At 49.1% G+C, this 16,969-nt stretch overlaps 1 protein-coding gene across 1 annotated transcript in view; it reads right to left on the bottom strand.

Annotated features, from left to right (window-relative positions):
* LOC311244266 (uncharacterized protein) overlaps positions 1–16,969 on the bottom strand; it is a 55,831-nt gene that overhangs the window by 12,897 nt on the left and 25,965 nt on the right. The window contains exon 5 of the mRNA XM_084333682.1: positions 2,528–2,565. Within this exon, the coding sequence (XP_084189808.1) occupies positions 2,528–2,565 (38 nt within the window). The remainder of the gene's footprint in view (positions 1–2,527; positions 2,566–16,969) is intronic.

Raw genomic sequence — 16,969 nt, 5'->3', positions numbered from 1 at the left:
AGTGTATTACATTTTCGTTCTCTCTGCTAAGAAAGGAGTGCTTGTGTGCTTGTGTGTGTTTTTAACACCTTGTTAAGTACCTGTGATTAATGCATGAAGCACGCACAGATAGACCACCCAGCGTATAGCCCTCGCCTGTAGTCTTTCCACAGTATTGAGACACAATACTGTCGGACAATCTAACAATAATTAACTCATTTACAAGTTGTATTAAAGTTTGCAAATAAGGGAACAGAGCAATGACATTTCAACGCAGTCAAAAAAGCAAGATTTCGATTTTTTCGATATTCTGAAGTGCAAGACATTTTCGCATTTTCTGACGCTTGTATCTCGCCGGACTAAGTCGGGTTTGGTCACGTCGGGCCACATTATGCCTGCAGCAATAAGGGGGCCAAAATCCATCCGGGCCTGGACTTTTATTATTTTTAAGATTTCCAATTACTTCTCCAATTTCAGAATCTGTAATGGGGGCTTCCATTTAGTCTCTTGCCGATTCTGACAGATTTTGGAGATTAATGTTTTGCAAAAAGGTTTTTATCTCATTCACTTCATCTTCATTACAGATACCGGTGTTCTTATAAAGCATTCTATAAAACTCTGCGAATGCTGAGGATATTTCCTCTGGTTTTGCTAAATACGAGTTGTTCCCTTCTTCTTTCCCTTCCCTTCCCTTCTTTCCAGCTATGACTTTTAATAATTTTGTTTTTGCAACAATAATTGTTTTTGTATGTTTTATTGTGTGTGGACCCCAGGAAGACTAGCTGGTTGCTATGGCACCAGCTAATGGGGATCCTTAATAAAATCAAATACAATCTTTGGTTGACTTAATTTTGGCTACAGTAGACAGGGCTTGTTGTTTCCATATGCAGTATGCCAACAGGCAGCTAGCTCTGTCCCCACTTTCATAAAATGTCTGCTTCATAAACCTTAAATTACGCCTAACCTTTTCAGATGTTAGTTTATTGAGTGCTTGATGCGGCTCTTTAAGTTCCTTAAGCACCTCTGGGAGCTGCTGCATTTTATGCTGGTGTTCCAACCTTTTAATTTTATTTTCTAACCTAACCCTGTATGTATCATTTATTTTCTTTTTAGCAAATGCGAAAGCTATTATACGACCCCTCAAATAAGCTTTGGCACACTCTCAGTGTCACAGGAGAAATTTCAGGTGTCATGTTGAATTCAAGGTATTGTTGCATTTCGGGCGGCTGATTTCGCTCGCCTCTAACGCAGGAAACGCTGGGTTCGAGCCCAGCTCTCGGCGTTGCTACCGGCTGGCCGGTCGTTCATACTAACACAATTGGCAAGTGTTCAAGGGTGGGAAAGCCGGTGGGTGGGGATTGGACGTTGTGGACAGCGACTCCTACAGGTCGGTTTGGTGACGCCGGTGCGGCGGAAGCAGGAAGTAGCAGGGGCAGCGTGAGCCTCCCGCGTCTATACTTTCCGTAGCCGCATTTCTGCAGGACGCTCTCTGATTGGCCAACATCAGTTTCTACACTGGTTAGGCTTAGGCACTCTTTCGAAGTAGGTTACGGTTAGAGTTTGTCTTAGAGCGTGACGGCAAGTTCTTTCGACGGTTAAGCTTAGGCACTCTTTCGAAGTTGGTTAAGGTTAGAGTTTGTCTTAGAGCATGGCGATAGAACGCCAGGTAGTTTGCAGGCTGTTCGACGCGGAAATGGGCAAAGACACAGCTCGTCACGCGATTGGGCAAACATGTCAGTGGCCAATCAGAGAGCGTCAGTCAGTGGCCAATCAGAGAGCGTCCTGCAGAAATGCGGCTACGGGAAGTATAGACGCGAGCCTCCCACACGTTACTCCTCGCCACTGAGAGTTCGAGCTGCTGCGGTGAAAAGATGCGACAGGCTGCCTCCTCGTGTACCGGAGGGGACACGTGATGCAAGGCTTCCGTCCTCACTACAACAAACCAGTGGGAGGCATAGTCTAGCAACGTTCAAGACAGGGGATAATTGGATAATACGAAATTGGGATGGGAGAAAAATAGAAAATGGGGAGAAAAAGTGGATAAAAAAAAAGGGTATTGTTGCATTTCCCCTTCAACAAATTGGACAAAATCCTTGTCATTTAGCAGCTCTCTGTTAAAGCGCCATCTCCTGGATCAACAACAGTCTCCTATGTTCCAGACCAGAGCCACTGGTGCATGGCCAGATAAAAGTAATAGATACAATTTCACACTTGATCACCCTATGAGCTTCTGATTTGCTGGTAAAGAAATAATCAATCAAGGCAATTATTTTTAAGCGATCTAGACATTGAGGAGAGAGGTGAGGTCGATGCTGGCTGTTTGTCTAACGAATTTGATCAAATAGAGTTAATATCTCCTCCCCACAGCAGGAGATCCGATGCTTTTTCCAAAATTAACTTAAATATTTTCGTTATAAATTGAGGATTATTATCATTTGGAGCGTATACGCTCAGAAGAGAAACCTCCCTGCCACCTATGGATCCATTGACCAAAATGTATCTGCCTTCTTTATCACAAAATTGAGATATGAGGGAAACATTTACCAACCTGTGTATTAAAATTGCAACCCCAGATTTCTTGCTACCCTGGTGGGAGGAGAAGAAAACCTGATTAGCCCAAGACCTGTTTAGTTTCTGATGTTCAACATCGGAAAGATGACTTTCTTGAATAAAAGCTATTTGGCATTGGAGTTGTTTCAGTTGTGAGAATTTTCTTCCTCTTAATTGGGCTGTTCAATCCCTTGACATTATAATTCATGACCTTAATGGTGTCCGCCATAAAGATGACTTATGTAACTTTAGAACTTCCAATTTACGGATTAGAAAGCGAGGCATAAACATTATAGAATAGTAAGGCACTTGATGACAAAACAGAAAAAGGGAAAGGGTGTGCTGTCTCTAAGTGTAGCATTATCAACATTAAACATAGTTGCAAACCACATACAAAGATAACATAACCTGGATCTCCACATTACTTAACCACCAACAAGTAGAGCTCTCTCTATGCAGCATGTTCTCCCTGAGCTGACCACTTTGTGTGCATTCCAAATAATCTGACCTCATTATTTGAAAGGCTTTTTTTAAATAAAGCACGCTGCATATGAGAGGCTTGTTGGTACATTCTAGGGCTGTCCCCGACTAAGGATTTGTATAGTCGACTTTGATTATTATTATATATTTTTTTATCGTTCCATTTGGGCTGTGGGGGGTGCTTAATGTCTGAAGGAGTCGACTGAAGGCTTCTTGTGCTCTGCGAAAGCATGCAATTGGTCCACTGATGGATACATCTTGATATTTGTCTAGTCTAGTGTGTTCATTAGATGGGTGAAATCCTCTTTTAGTGCCTCTGTGCCCATTTCTTAGGCAGTTAGCCTCACTGGTATGCGCGCCATTAGCGTTAGCCACGCTTCTAGGCCTCTTTGCTTTTTGGAATGATTTGGAAGAATTATCATTTAAAAAAAATAAAACGATCAATTAGTCGACTATTCGGGGTCAGCCCTAGTACATTCTAAATGAAATGAAAAATAAGATTTAAGCTGGCTGGAGTGAAAAATAAGCAACCAAAAACCTGACCTCCTCAAGGTCCTAACCACCAGATATAAAGCCCACTAGTATCGACCCCCCCCCCCCCCCCCCCCCGGCCACTTGTGACACCTCTCTAATTAACACATTGGGCGCCGGGGGTTGCGCCCATCAAAGTACCCAGTCTGCCACCGTTGAAAGCCTATGGAGATGTTTACCTTCTTTGCAGGGCTATAACTTTTTAAATTTGATTGCTATATTGACATTACTATGGCCCATTCAACATCGATTATCTATCGTTCAGGATGTGGGAACGTTATATTTTTTCATTCATACATTGTTGTGTTAATAGCGTCGAGAATATAAGTATGTTTTTAATATTTTCTGCTGTAATTCCATAAACAGTAGTTATAGGCCTTGAAGCATATGATAGATTATCGATTGGCGTTTCTTTCCTATACACGCTATATTAAAAAATTCAAATGTATATGATCGGTATACACTATGCATCATCATGCATGAAGGAAAGGGGGGGGGGGGTCGTTTATAATTCCTTGATCGTCAGTAACGGCTTTATTTAGTATGGGTTGATATATTGATCAGATGGTTTGCAGTGAAATTAATAAACAATCGGGCTGAAAATAATGTCACTGTTCTCTTAGCGTCTATTCGATTACCAACCGGTTCGTGCTTCCGCGTTCGCGTTTTGCGCTCTGATTGGCCACTGACCTACGCTAGTTTTGCCGACGCCGGTATGAGCGTAGAAATAATGCGTGGAGAGCAGAGAGCGAGCGGAGAGCGAGCCTCGCACACACGCACTTTGAAATGGGTATCACAGTAGTACGCCCTACTGTAGAACATGACATATTAGCATGACATTGATTTATTAATGCCAATACTAGGGACACGCAATTGGCACAAGTGTAAATCATGGATTGGTGTTGTGAGAATCAAATTGGTGTTGCTCATTCCTGTAGCTGTATCTGTGTTCTCAGGTGGTAATGGAGTCTCTGCTGCTAACCGTGCATCGCCATCCCCCTGTTGCACCTTTTTACCACACCTTTCTTTGTCTCCCTTTCTCACACTTTTACTCATCTTATATACAAAGAGACTGAGCAATAAAACATGTATAGCTTGGGGTATTATTAAAATTGAGGCGAAATTCACCGGGCTGGGTCGGGGCTGATCTAGAGACCTGCCATCTTGGTGGAGACCGAAACTTCACATTCTTTCTAATGGTGTATTTATTTCCCATGTGGAAAATTTGGTTAGGCAGTGAAATCCATTCAGAAATTGCAGTGTAAATGATAATAATAACTGGACTTTGAGGAAGTCTTTATTCGTCATGCAGCGACACACACATGTGATGGGCGGCTCACACACAGGAACACACACACACACATGCAATTTTTGTTGGGTCGCCGATGCGATTGAGTCTCTGCACTTGACCCATCCCGTCGTCCTTCCCCCCCAAGGGCAGCCGGCAGCAGATAGGGGCGTCGGCGTGGGGCCGCGCCACGGGGACCAATCCAAGTGCTCCTGTCCGTCTTCATCAGGGATGCGACAGCATTAGCGATCTGATGTTTTTCCATTGGGTTTATCTTATCGGGGGGGGGGACCCTTGTGAGCAGGGGGAGAACATGCAAACTCCACACAGAAAGGCCCGGGAGATAACCCACCTGGGTACCTGGCAACGCGGAAACCTGGTCCCCAAGCGGGAATCAAACCCTGGACCTTCTAGCTGTGAGGCGGCAGTGTTAACCACTACACCACCGTAAGCATGTTTGTCTAGGAAGAACCAAGTAAATGTTTGTGTTCCGATACAATTGTTCCTTCCCGATATGATACCTGTAACTGAGGGGTACAATTCCCTGACTGTATTGATAAGTATGGTATCATTAAACCACTACCGCTTTATGTACTTTAACTACTGGCCATACAGTACACGATATCTAAATATGATGAACACTTTCCACAATGAAATCGGTTCCAGTCAAAGGTAATAATCAAATATTTAATGGAGCAAAAGGTACATAGAATATTTATCTTACATTTATCATTTGAATGCACTTGTAAGGCAAATGAGTACTCGTAGGCAAATCAACACTGAATGTCCAATCTCTGGTTACGCAGGAAGCAAGTATACAACCTGGCTCTTAGGGAATTATATCTATGGTACACTTAATGATATAGCGGGATATTCTGGAGGGGGTCCTCCCGGTTGTAAGCCGGTAGGGGGGGTAGGAGAGCCGTCGGTAGTAGACCGTCTGGTCAACGATATCTATGGAGACTTCAAGTACAGAAGACAGTGCAATAGACTCTTGATCCGCAGATGAATACACCTTGGTTCTCTTGTAGGCTGTAGCTCCACAATGAAGAAGAAGATAGGCAACCTCAGTCTCTCTGAGCGCCGACTCAACTTGACTCCTCTCGGGGGTAAATCCAACACTCACAGGCGTCGGCGATTATCCGCTCCACAAATCACAGTACCAAAGCAAATATATATTCCAGCCGCATAGGGCTCAGCAGTCGTCGGGTAGGTAATCCAGTGTACATGTCCCTCGGTCCTCGCCTAGATCTCCTCGGATGAAAGCGCCATGTGGTCGGCCCAACCTGGATAAGACTCTAGATAACACGAGGAAGCGTTGGAGATGCTGGTCACTTTAGAACTCTAACCGCACGATGCACCATACACGATAGACTATTATTACTTGATAGAAATACGTCGCACTCGACGGTACAGTGCCAAACTCTGACAATTCAGTTATTAATTCGCACGAGGTCTCAATGCTATTCTAAGGCCAAACAGGCCATACTTCACCGCACGTCGTATCGTGGGTGAGGCTTCACGTTCTGTTACTAAGTTGGGAAGAAGGGTAAGGGACTTCTACATTTACTTGCGCCATATTTATATGCACGGTGAACAAATAGTGCCACTCTCATTTCGGTAGCCGTATCCCTGAGCGGAGCCGGTACCTTTGAACTTGACGCCAGGGGCTGGTCCCCTGGCGCCTGGTCCTTTGTCCAATAAGAGAATGAACTATTATGGGCTATAGTAGGCTAAAGGGATATTCCGTGCATATGTACAAGGAATATACAAGGGATATCAAACGACATACAAATACTATTCAATATATATCCATAAATAAATATATATATTCGGTTTAATCTGATCCTTCGTAACAGCCGCACCCTAATTAGTCCCACCTAATTAGCTAAGCAGAGACAGATTAACCGCACTGTCCACTACTCAATGTCCGCTGTGAGGGTCAGTCAGTTCACAAAGTCATGGGGTCATGGTCGTCATCGATAGTATCGGGGAGCCTTGGCAGTTCTATTAGCCTCGCCACGGGTCGGGTGTAGGTCCGCCCTTGGACGAGCACTTCAGCTGCTCGGACCTTTCCATCGGCACCGGTGATCACTTTGCTTACGCGGCCAGCCGGCCACATAGCTCGGGGTAGTGACTGGTCGATAATCATGACGACTGTTCCTTCTGTCAAATTGTCTCTCTCTTTCACCCATTTCTGGCGGGTCTGTAGAGACGGTAGGTAGTGGAGTAGGAAGCTGCTCCAAAACTTGTCAGCTAGTACTTGACTGTACCTCCACATTCTTCGGCCGTTCGCTTCTTCAGGCCTGTACATTGTCTGGGGTAGCGCGGGGTCCAGCCGCCCCATCAAGAGTGTGTTGGGGGTGACTGGGTCGACATCTGCTACATCACTTGAGACGTAACCGAGGGGCTTTGAGTTCAATACTCCCTCGATCTCCGTGAGGACTGTCATTAAGACTTCTTCCGCCACGGTCTGGGCCCCAAGCACGGCGTACAGGGCTGTCTTTATAGAACGTACTTCTCGTTCCCAAGTTCCACCGAAGTGAGGTGCGTTCGGGGGATTAAACTGGAAGTCAATCTGGGATGGAGCGAGGTGGGTCTTAAGTTCTGGGCCCATAGCTTGGAAGCTCTCTCTCAGCTCTCTTTCTCCGCCTTTGAAGTTTGTCCCGTGATCAGACAATAATGTAGACGGTTTTCCTTTCCGTGATGTGAATCTTCGGAAGGCCATAAGGAATGAGTCTGTGCTCATGGTTGGAAGGAGTTCGATATGCATCGCTCTGGTGGTCATGCATTTGAATACAATACCCCACCGCTTCTCGGTTCCTCTTCCTTTCTTTATATACAGCGGGCCGAAACAGTCCATACCGGTGGAGTGAAAAGGCTTGTCGCCGAGTCGGAGGCGACAGGGAGGTAGGTCAGCCATCCGGGGTATACTGGGCTGGGCTCGCCACTTACGACAGTCTAGACAGGTTCGCTGGAAGCGCCGCACTGCTTCTCTCCCTTGCAGTATCCAATAACGACGTCTGATCTCCGCGAAGACTCTCTCTGCCCCTGCGTGGTGCACATCCTCGTCGTATTTCTTTATGATCAGCTCTGTGACCTTGTGTCGGCTGTTCAAGACTATCGGGTACTTGACGTCATCCGGTAAGTCTGGGGCTCTCCGCAGACGACCACCCACTCTGATGAGACTATGGGCGTCGCTCTCGGGGGCTAGGTGGAGCAGTCTGCTGTCTGATGGGACGGGCTTTGCTCCCTGTAGACAGTCTAGCTCGTCGAGGAACAAGTCTCTCTGGGCTCGTTGTAGTAGAAGAAGTTCTGCTTCTTCGTAGTCAGCTGCTGAAATGTCAGTCGTGGGCTGAACCTCTGGGTGGTGCCACAGAAATGTCTTTAGCTGCGCACTCTGTAGGGTGAGGCAATCGTCTATGTCGGGGTCTGTGGAGACGAGTGTGTTCAATCCACAGAACATAGGTTTCTTGTTTTCGGCCTCCTCTTTACTCGCCTCCCGTGGGGTGGGTGTAGGCCACTCTTCTTCGGGGAGCTTGAGAAACTCTGGTCCGTCACTGTAGAGGTTGTGACGGGTGAGGTCATCCAGGGACATTCCCCGGGTGATTCAAGTTTCAAGTTTCAAGTTTCTTTAATAGTTGTCATACAGAAGTACAGAATACTTTTGTACAAAATGCTTCTTACTGTTGCGCTCCAGAGACTGTGCATGACAAGATAAGTATGAAATAAAAACATAGTAAAAATTAGAAGTAAAAAAAGAGGTCACAGTGTTCAGTTTAGACATATGTACAATGTTCGTAGACGTAGTTACCATACAATATACAATACTGTGCAGTGTACTAATATACAATGCTATATAGTGCAAGGCATAAATGGACAAGGTGCAGTTTAGGTACAATTCACAGTAGGTGTACGAGTTGTAGTGCAAATCCTTTATCAATAAATATAAAGTGTAAGTGTGTTTGTGTGATCTAAAGTGTGGAGAGTGGGTGCTGCAGTGTGTTGTTTGTTTGAGTGAGTGTGTGCGTGTGGGTGTGTGTGCTGTGTGCATTTGATGGTTGTTGCATAGTGATTATTGTTCGTTTAGCGATTATTTTCGTTTAGCAGCCTGATGGCCTGGGGATAGAAGCTCCTTCTGAGTCTTTCTGTGCTCGCCATAAGACTCCGGTATCGCTTGCCTGACGGCAGCAGTTCAAAGAGGCAGTTGTTCGGGTGGCTCGAGTCCTTAATAATTCTCTTAGCCTTCCCCTTGCACCGCTTGTTGTAAATGTTCTGGAGGGTGGGAAGCCCCCCTCTAATTGTGCGTTCGGCTGAACGTGTCACTCTTTGTAGTCTGCTACGGTCTTGTGCAGTGCTATTCCCAAACCAGGAGGTGATGTTGCCGGTCAGGATGCTCTCTATTGTACATGAGTAGAAGTTCCTAAGGATCTTCTGACTGACTTGGAACTTCCTTAGGCGCCTGAGGAAGTAGAGGCGTTGTCGTGCCTTCTTCACAACACTGTCAATGTGTGTGGTCCATGTCAAGTCCTCGGATATGTGGGCTCCGAGGTACTTGAAACTGTTCACTCTCTCAACTGGTGCCCCGTCGATGCTGAGGGGGCTGTAGTCCTTGACCCCCGACCTCCTGAAGTCCACAATCATCTCTTTTGTTTTGCTGACGTTCAGGGAGAGGCAGTTCTCCTGACACCACTGTGACAGGTTCTCTACCTCTTCCAGGTAGGCCCTTTCGTCGTTGGCAGAGATCAGGCCCACCACTACTGTGTCATCAGCAAATTTGATGATGGTGTTGTTGTTCCGCTGTGCTACGCAGTCATGTGTGTACAGGGAGTAGAGGAGGGGGCTCAGAACACAGCCCTGGGGGGCCCCTATGTTGAGCGTGATGGATGAGTAGGTGCAGTTGCCGGCTCTTACCACCTGGGGTCTGCCCGTCAGGAAGTCCAGGACCCACTGGCACAGGTCATAGTTCAAGCCCAGGTCCCTGAGCTTGGCTATGAGTTTGGAGGGGACTATGGTATTGAATGCTGAGCTGTAGTCGATGAACAGCATTCTCACATAGTTCCCCTGCCTCTTGTCCAGATGTGATGCTGCTGTGTGCAGCACATGGGCTATGGCGTCCTCCGTGGACCTGTTGGGGCGATATGCAAATTGCAGAGGGTCCAGGTTGATGGGGAGGGAGGAACAGATGTAGCCCTTCACTAGCTTCTCAAAGCACTTCATGGCTATGGAGGTGAGGGCTACAGGGCGGTAGTCGTTGAGGCAAGCGGGCGTAGATTTTTTGGGTACAGGGATGATGGTGGACTTCTTCAGACAGGTGGGGATGACGGCCTGTTCCAAGGACAGGTTGAAGATGTCAGTGAATACCGGGGCCAGTTGGTCGGCACAGACTTTTAGGACGCGGCCGGGGATGCCGTCCGGTCCTGCTGCCTTCCTGATATCCACTTTTTTAAAGATCCGTCTCACCTCATGCTCTGTTACCCTGAACACTGAGTCTCCATCAGCAGACCCCCCCCCCCCCATTGCCGTGGTTTGTAGGCTGGTGTTGTTATTCACAGCCTCAAACCTCGCATAGAAGGAGTTGAGATCATTTGCTAAGGAGATGTCACTGTTCAGTTTGAGGGGGGTTCCTTTGTAGTCTGTCATTGTTCTGAGGCCCTGCCACATGCCTCTAGAGTCAGCCTGTTCAAACTGAAGTTCAACTTTATCCCTGTAACGCCGTTTTGCCTCTATTACTGCTCTCCTGACGTTGTATCTTGCCATCTTGTGTTCTTCCATGTTGCCTGTCACCAGCCCGGTGTTGTATGCTGATGTGCGCACTTTCAGAGCCTCACGGACGGATTTGTCTACCCAGGGCTTTTGATTTGGGTAGATATTAATTTTGGTGGTGGGGATTATTACTTCTACCTGAGTACAGACATAGTCAATCACCGTTTCGGTGTATTCGTTAATATTGGCTGTGTTATCACGGAATACACTCCATTCTGTGCTTCCCAGCACTGCTTGGAGTGACTCCACTGACGTCACGGCCCAACGCTTAACCTCTCGCGAGACCACCGGCGTTCGCTTGAGACTCTGTTTGTACTTAGGCAAAAGAAAAATGGCGGCGTGATCGCTTTTACCGAATGGACTAAGAGCCTGTGACTTGTACCCATTCTTAAATTGCGAGTATACATGGTCTAATATGTTCTCGCCTCTGGTGGGACAGGTCACATGCTGATAGAAATTCGGCAGCACCTTTTTAAGACGCGCGCTGTTGAAATCCCCCAAGACCAAAATGGCAGCGTCAACATTAGCTGCCTGGAGTTTGTTTACCTCGTCGTGAAGTTTTGAAAGTGCGACCCCAGTGTTCGCGTGTGGTGGAATGTACACTCCGATGAGGATGATGGACGTTAACTCTCTTGGGAGGAAGAAGGGTCGACATTTTATCGTGATAAACTCCAGGTCTGGGGAGCAGTGGTTAGACAGTTCCTTTGTGTTGCCTAAATCGCACCACTCCTTGTTTATCATGAAGGCAATGCCGCCTCCTTTCGTCTTTAGTGACTCTTCTGCCGTCCGGTCTTTGCGGAGAACGAAGAAATGGTCTGCCGGTTCTATTGCGTGATTCGGGACATCTGGACTCAGCCAAGTTTCTGTGAAACAGAGGACGTTACAATCCCGAATGTCCCTCTGGAATTGGATCCTTGCTCTGATGTCGTCCAATTTGTTTCCTATCGATTGCACATTGGCCAACAATATGCTGGGCAATGTGGTTCTGTGTCGTTTGGACCTCAGTCTGTTCCGGACCCCGGCTCTCTTTCCTCGTCTTCGCGGCGGCTTCTTCTTGTCTTGGCCATGGCCGGCATAACAAAGGATCTCGGCGGGCCATTTCTGCTGTTCAGCGATCCGATCCAGAGAGCAATCCAAACGGTAAGTTTTTCTTAATCCAATGTCAATGATTGACTGACGGTCATACACATATAATGCACCAACAGTTGGTACAAATAAAACTCCTAATACTATAAAAATTAACAAAATAAAGCACAGTCTCGTCGGAGCGATCAGAAAGGCAGCCATCAGAGCAGCGCCAGTGTTAGTATGACGTCAGCTGGGTTGTGTTTGGTGTCCACATACCTCCAGCTCGCTACTTCTGTTAACTCTTGAATCTCGGTGACTCTGACTCCCACGAAGACCTTGTATCTGCACGAATCAGACCGGATCCATGTGAGTACTGTCGTGGAGTCTGACCACAAGATTGTTCTTTGCACCGGGATGGTGAGTTCACGTTGGATTAACGTGGCGAGCTGCGCTCCTGCTAGGGCTGCGCAGAGCTCTAGACGCGGGATAGATTGTTGCTTTCGTGGGGCTATTCTTGAGCGAGCCAGGATGAAAGCAGTATGTATTTCTCCTCCCTCCTCTCGGGCACGCAAGTAGGCCACCGAACCGTAGGCTACTTCGGAGGCGTCGCTGAATACGTGCAGGTCCATCTTGCATGTCTCTGGCCTCACTGTGGGTGGGAAGTAGCTGCGGCGTATGTTAACACCTGGGAGTGAGCGGAGTTCCGTCTCCCACTCTCTCCATGTGGATGCAAGGTGTTCGGGTATGGGATCGTCCCAGCCCTGGTCCTTGTCCCATAGCGCTCTTACAATCATCTTTGCCCTGGTGGTGTAAGGTAGAATACATCCCAACGGGTCATATTGTCTGGCGAGTGTTCTGTATACACTCCGTCTGGTGGTCGGTATTGCCGTCGACCTTCCCTGCTCCTTGGTCAGGGGTTTGTGTCTATAATGGAGCGAGTCTGTTTTGAAGGGCCAGACTAGTCCTAGTGTCATTTCTTGGGCTTCTCCTGGGATGGTCGCCATCCAGGTCTCGCTGCTCGCTGCCTTGTCCTCGGGGGAGAGGCTGCGCAATACTTGCGGGTCGCTGCTGGCCCACTGCCTGAGATCAAAGCCGCCTTTGATCAGGGAGGCGCGGAGCTTGAGTAGAAGAGCCTCGGCTTCTTCTGGCGTCGAGACGCTTTGTAAACAGTTGTCCACGTAGAAACTATTTGTCACACTTTGTCGGACCTCTTCATCTGCTGCTGGGTCCTCTGCGACGTGTTTTTGTAGTGCAAACGTAGCACAGCATGGGCTGCATGTGGTTCCGAAAGGGAGGACTTCCCATTGATAGATGGCTGGGTGCTCATCTCTGATCCTCTCTCTCCATAGGAACCGCAGCAGGGGCTTGTCCTCCTCCACTAGTCTCACCTGCAGGAACATCCCTTTGATGTCGCCGCTGATAGCCACCTTGTCCTGGCGGAAGCGTAGTAGCACGCCTAGTAGAGAGGGGCCGAGTGTTGGGCCGGGCAAGAGCTCTTTATTCAGATTTTGTGATCCGATCTGGTAGCTGCAGTTAAACACAATACGATCCTTGCCGTTGTGGTGGACCTTGTGGTGCGGCACGTACCATGATTAGGTCGTCTGATCGGCCTCTTTAATGTCAATTTTCTTTATGTGTCCCGCTGTGATTAGCTTGTTAATCTCAGCGCGGTACACAGTCTCTTGAGTGGGGTCTTTGGCTAGGCGCCGCTCTGTGTTCAATAGATACCGCTCCGTCGCTTCTTTTGTGGCGTGAAAGGTGGGCATTCCCTCTCGCCTCAGGAGTGGAGTTGCGTATCTCATCACTCCGTTGACTGTGACTCTCTTTGTCCCTTGCTCGAGGAGGGCTATAGCGTAAATATCTTCCTTAGAACGAATGTCTTTCTTTTCGTTCTTAAAGGGCATTGTCTCTAGTGTCCATAGCCTCTCGACATGCTGCAGGAGAGTGGTGTCTTCTTCTGTCACTCTGGAGTGGAGGCAGCTAGTGGCTGCTGTTCGGTTAAGAGACTTGGCGAGGGGGCCTTGTAATGTCCATCCTAGGCGGGTCTCGACTGCTGCAGGACAACCTCTGGGTCCTGTATGGACCCGGTCTATCGGGACTATGAGGTCTGCATGGTCGGAGCCTATCAGCAGGGTCGGGGTGGCACCGTCTATGAGCGGGATAGGTAGTTGACGCAGGTGCACATATTTATCCATCAGCTTGGCGATGGGGTAGGTGTACTGCGATAGTCCTATTTCTTGGCTGGTGAAAGCATTAGTAATCCTATACCGTCTCTCTGGCTGCCCGCTTGCTGCGATAGTGAAGGAGACATTCTCGCCCTTTATCGTCTTTAGATCTCTTCTTATTGTCCGAATCGTCATCTGGTTTTCGCTCCCCCGCAGCCCCAGCTGGGCCGCAGCGGACGCGAGGAGAAGGGTCTTCTCTGACCCATCATCAAGGACGGCGTAAGTGTCCATGACCTTATCTTGGTAACTCAGTGTTACGCGGACCACCTTTAAGAGCACCTGGGCGCCCCGCTGCTAGCGGGGTCAATGTACATAACACTTGCCTTTGTGCTGCTGGATGGTGCAGGCTTTCTTCTGTTACTGTCGTGTAGGACATCTAGGTGGGCTCCGTCACACCGACTACACCTCTTCTTTAGGCGGCACTCGGCTGCCATGTGACTGCGCGCACATCGGTAACAGCGCCTGTTGGACTTTATCCAGTGACTCACTTCTTCAGCGGTCATCTTCTTGAACAGGTCACATTGTGACAACCAGTGTTCCTTTTCACAGTACGGGCACACCATTTTCCACTTCTCTTTTATCGAGGGGGTACTGTGGTTCTTGCTGCTCGGTACTGATTCTGATTGGTGCATGACAGTCACCAATCTTCGGCCCTCGTTTGCTCTCCTAGGTCCCTCTCTGGAGCTTGGTGTGCTCCGCACGAACGTATCCAACCGTAGGCTGCTGACTTCTCTCGCCAGGAAGTCGGCTAGGTCTAGGAGGGATGGCTCGGGACCGTTAGGATCACGGTGGTCTCTTTGCCGCCTGAAGCGCTCCTGTCGGGCGGGCGGCAGCTTCTCTAAAATCCTCTCGACATTCGAGTTTGCGTATAGTTCATGCATACCCTTTTCTCGTTGCGCCCCCAGCATCCCTACCAGGGATTGTACTTTGATAGACAGGTCGTCTAGTGAGCGATTGTCTGTTGCTGGGGGTAGGCGGTCAATATGCCTTATCTCTTGTATTACGTAATCCCATATACGTCCATATCTTTGGTCTAGTGCTGCTAGAGCCGCGGTGTATGGGGTCGTAGAGGTGGCATAAGCTAGCGCTATGTTGTGCGCTCTGGGCACTTTCAGGTGCTTCAATAGGATAGCATACTTGTGGCGTTCATCAGCTACATCCACCATCATTGTCTCTAAGCACATCCGTAGCTCCGTGTACTGTGCTCGGTTCTCATGGGTGAAGTCTGGAAACGTCGGTGTGCCAATGTATGACGCCGTGGATGGCTGGCACATCGGTGAGCGTTGGAAGAGAGGCCTCCTAGGCGAGTCTCCTCTTACGCCTCTCGGTGGGCTGGTACCGGCAGGGTACCATGGCCCGCTGGTCCAGGTGCTATTCCTCGGGACTGGTCGTGCGTCATGCTCACCCGTGAATAGAGTCGGGGGTCTGTAGCGCAGAGCCGCAGGGGTATAGCCTGGGCTGTACTGGACCTCCTGGTCCTGTGGAGTACTGTGCTGCTGTCGGGCTTGACTCTCCTCCTCTCCCTCTTCTTCCTCTGTCAGGTCATCTAGATCCTGTAGTCGTCTATTTAGCCTCTCCGCGGTGTACGCCGTTCCTTCCTTGTAGCTGGGTCTCACTGGGACCAGTCGGGGAAGGGGTTCGGAGGGGGGTATAGGCTCTCTCTGGTGGTCGAGTTCAGGGTCGCTTGATCGGTTAGGGGAGGGTGCCCTTGACCCGTGTCTTGACGAGGCCCTGGAACCCCTTGTGGAGGGAGGGGGTGTTGCCCTGGCGATCAGCTGCTCCATTAGCTGCGCTTGTAATCGGTCGCGCTCGGCTTCGCGCTTGGTGAGAGCGATGTCGCGCTCTGCTTCTCTTTGGGCACCGGCAGCGGCGCGCTGGGCTTCGGCGGCGGCGCGCTGGGCTTCGGCGTGGTCTCTTACCATATTCTCTTCCGTCTGAAGGCGTCTAATCTCTAGACGTATACGATCTTCGTCGCTCCGTTGCTGCGCTTGAATGCGTTCTCTTTCCATGGAAGAATGTTCGCGCTCACTAAGCGTCTGTGCTTGGAGTCGATCGCGCTCTGTTGAGGCTGCTAGGCTGGCGAGGAACGCCTGTGCCAGCATCTTGTCCGCCTCGCTGGGGGAAGACGCTGGTTGAGGTGATCGGCTCCTGGCAGTACTCGTTGGGGATGCGTTCTCCTGCGGGGAGTCCTGGAGCTCTATCTCCTCGGCGCTCTCCTCATCTTGTTCCGTGCAGAGTTCCATCTCTGGAGGGTTGTCTTCCTCCCGGAGCTCTCCGGGGACTACTTCTTCGGTCTTGGCGGGGGGTAAAGTCGTGTCGGTTCCCTCCTGGTCCCCACCGTGAGCTTGGTCAGTTACATTAGAACCCACTGGGGCCTCTGTGGTCGGGGTATCCTGGTTGATAGGGTCGGACATAATTTTACTTTCTACTTTTACCGCGTTTACCGTTTGTAGAAGGCTAGGTAGTATACTGGCAGCGTAATCCTCTAAGTACTGAGGTGGCTGCCGTCTACGCTGCGGGCGTTCTACTTTAGGAGGACCGTTTCGTGGAGTGTTCATCATAGGCCATTTCAATATTAATACCACTATATCTATCTATCTAGGTCGTCCTCGGACGGGCCCTCCATCGGTGCTTCCAGTCATCCCGATCCTCCATGCATCTGGCTAGCTCGCCGGTGCTTTCTGTTCCCACATCTCTCCTGAGTACGTCCACATAGGTTAACGTGGGACGTCCTCGTGATCGATGCCCGTGTGTTGGTTCCCACAGTACAAGTTTGCTGGTTGGCATCTCATGGTGTCTCTGGCAGTGACCTGCCAGCCTCATTCTCCTGACTGCCACTTTATCGCTCACCTTTAGCACCCCCCCATACAAGTTTGCATTAGTGACATGCTCATCCCTGTTGATGTTGAGCACCACACGCATCATTCTGGTGTAGCACCCATCCAAGGACTTCTGCAGGGTGGGCTTCAAGGTCCAGCATTCACTGCCATACAAAAGGACAGACTCAACTGTTGCATGAAAGAAGTTGAGCTTGATTTGACGGGGGAGGTTGGATTTCCACACACTGGTCATGCCGTTCAGA

Source organism: Notolepis coatsorum (genome assembly GCF_963971535.1).
Source record: "Notolepis coatsorum genome assembly, chromosome: 1".
NCBI lineage: Eukaryota > Metazoa > Chordata > Actinopteri > Aulopiformes > Paralepididae > Notolepis > Notolepis coatsorum.
Note: the sequence above shows the minus strand (reverse complement) of the source record. Positions and strands in the feature narration are given on the sequence as shown.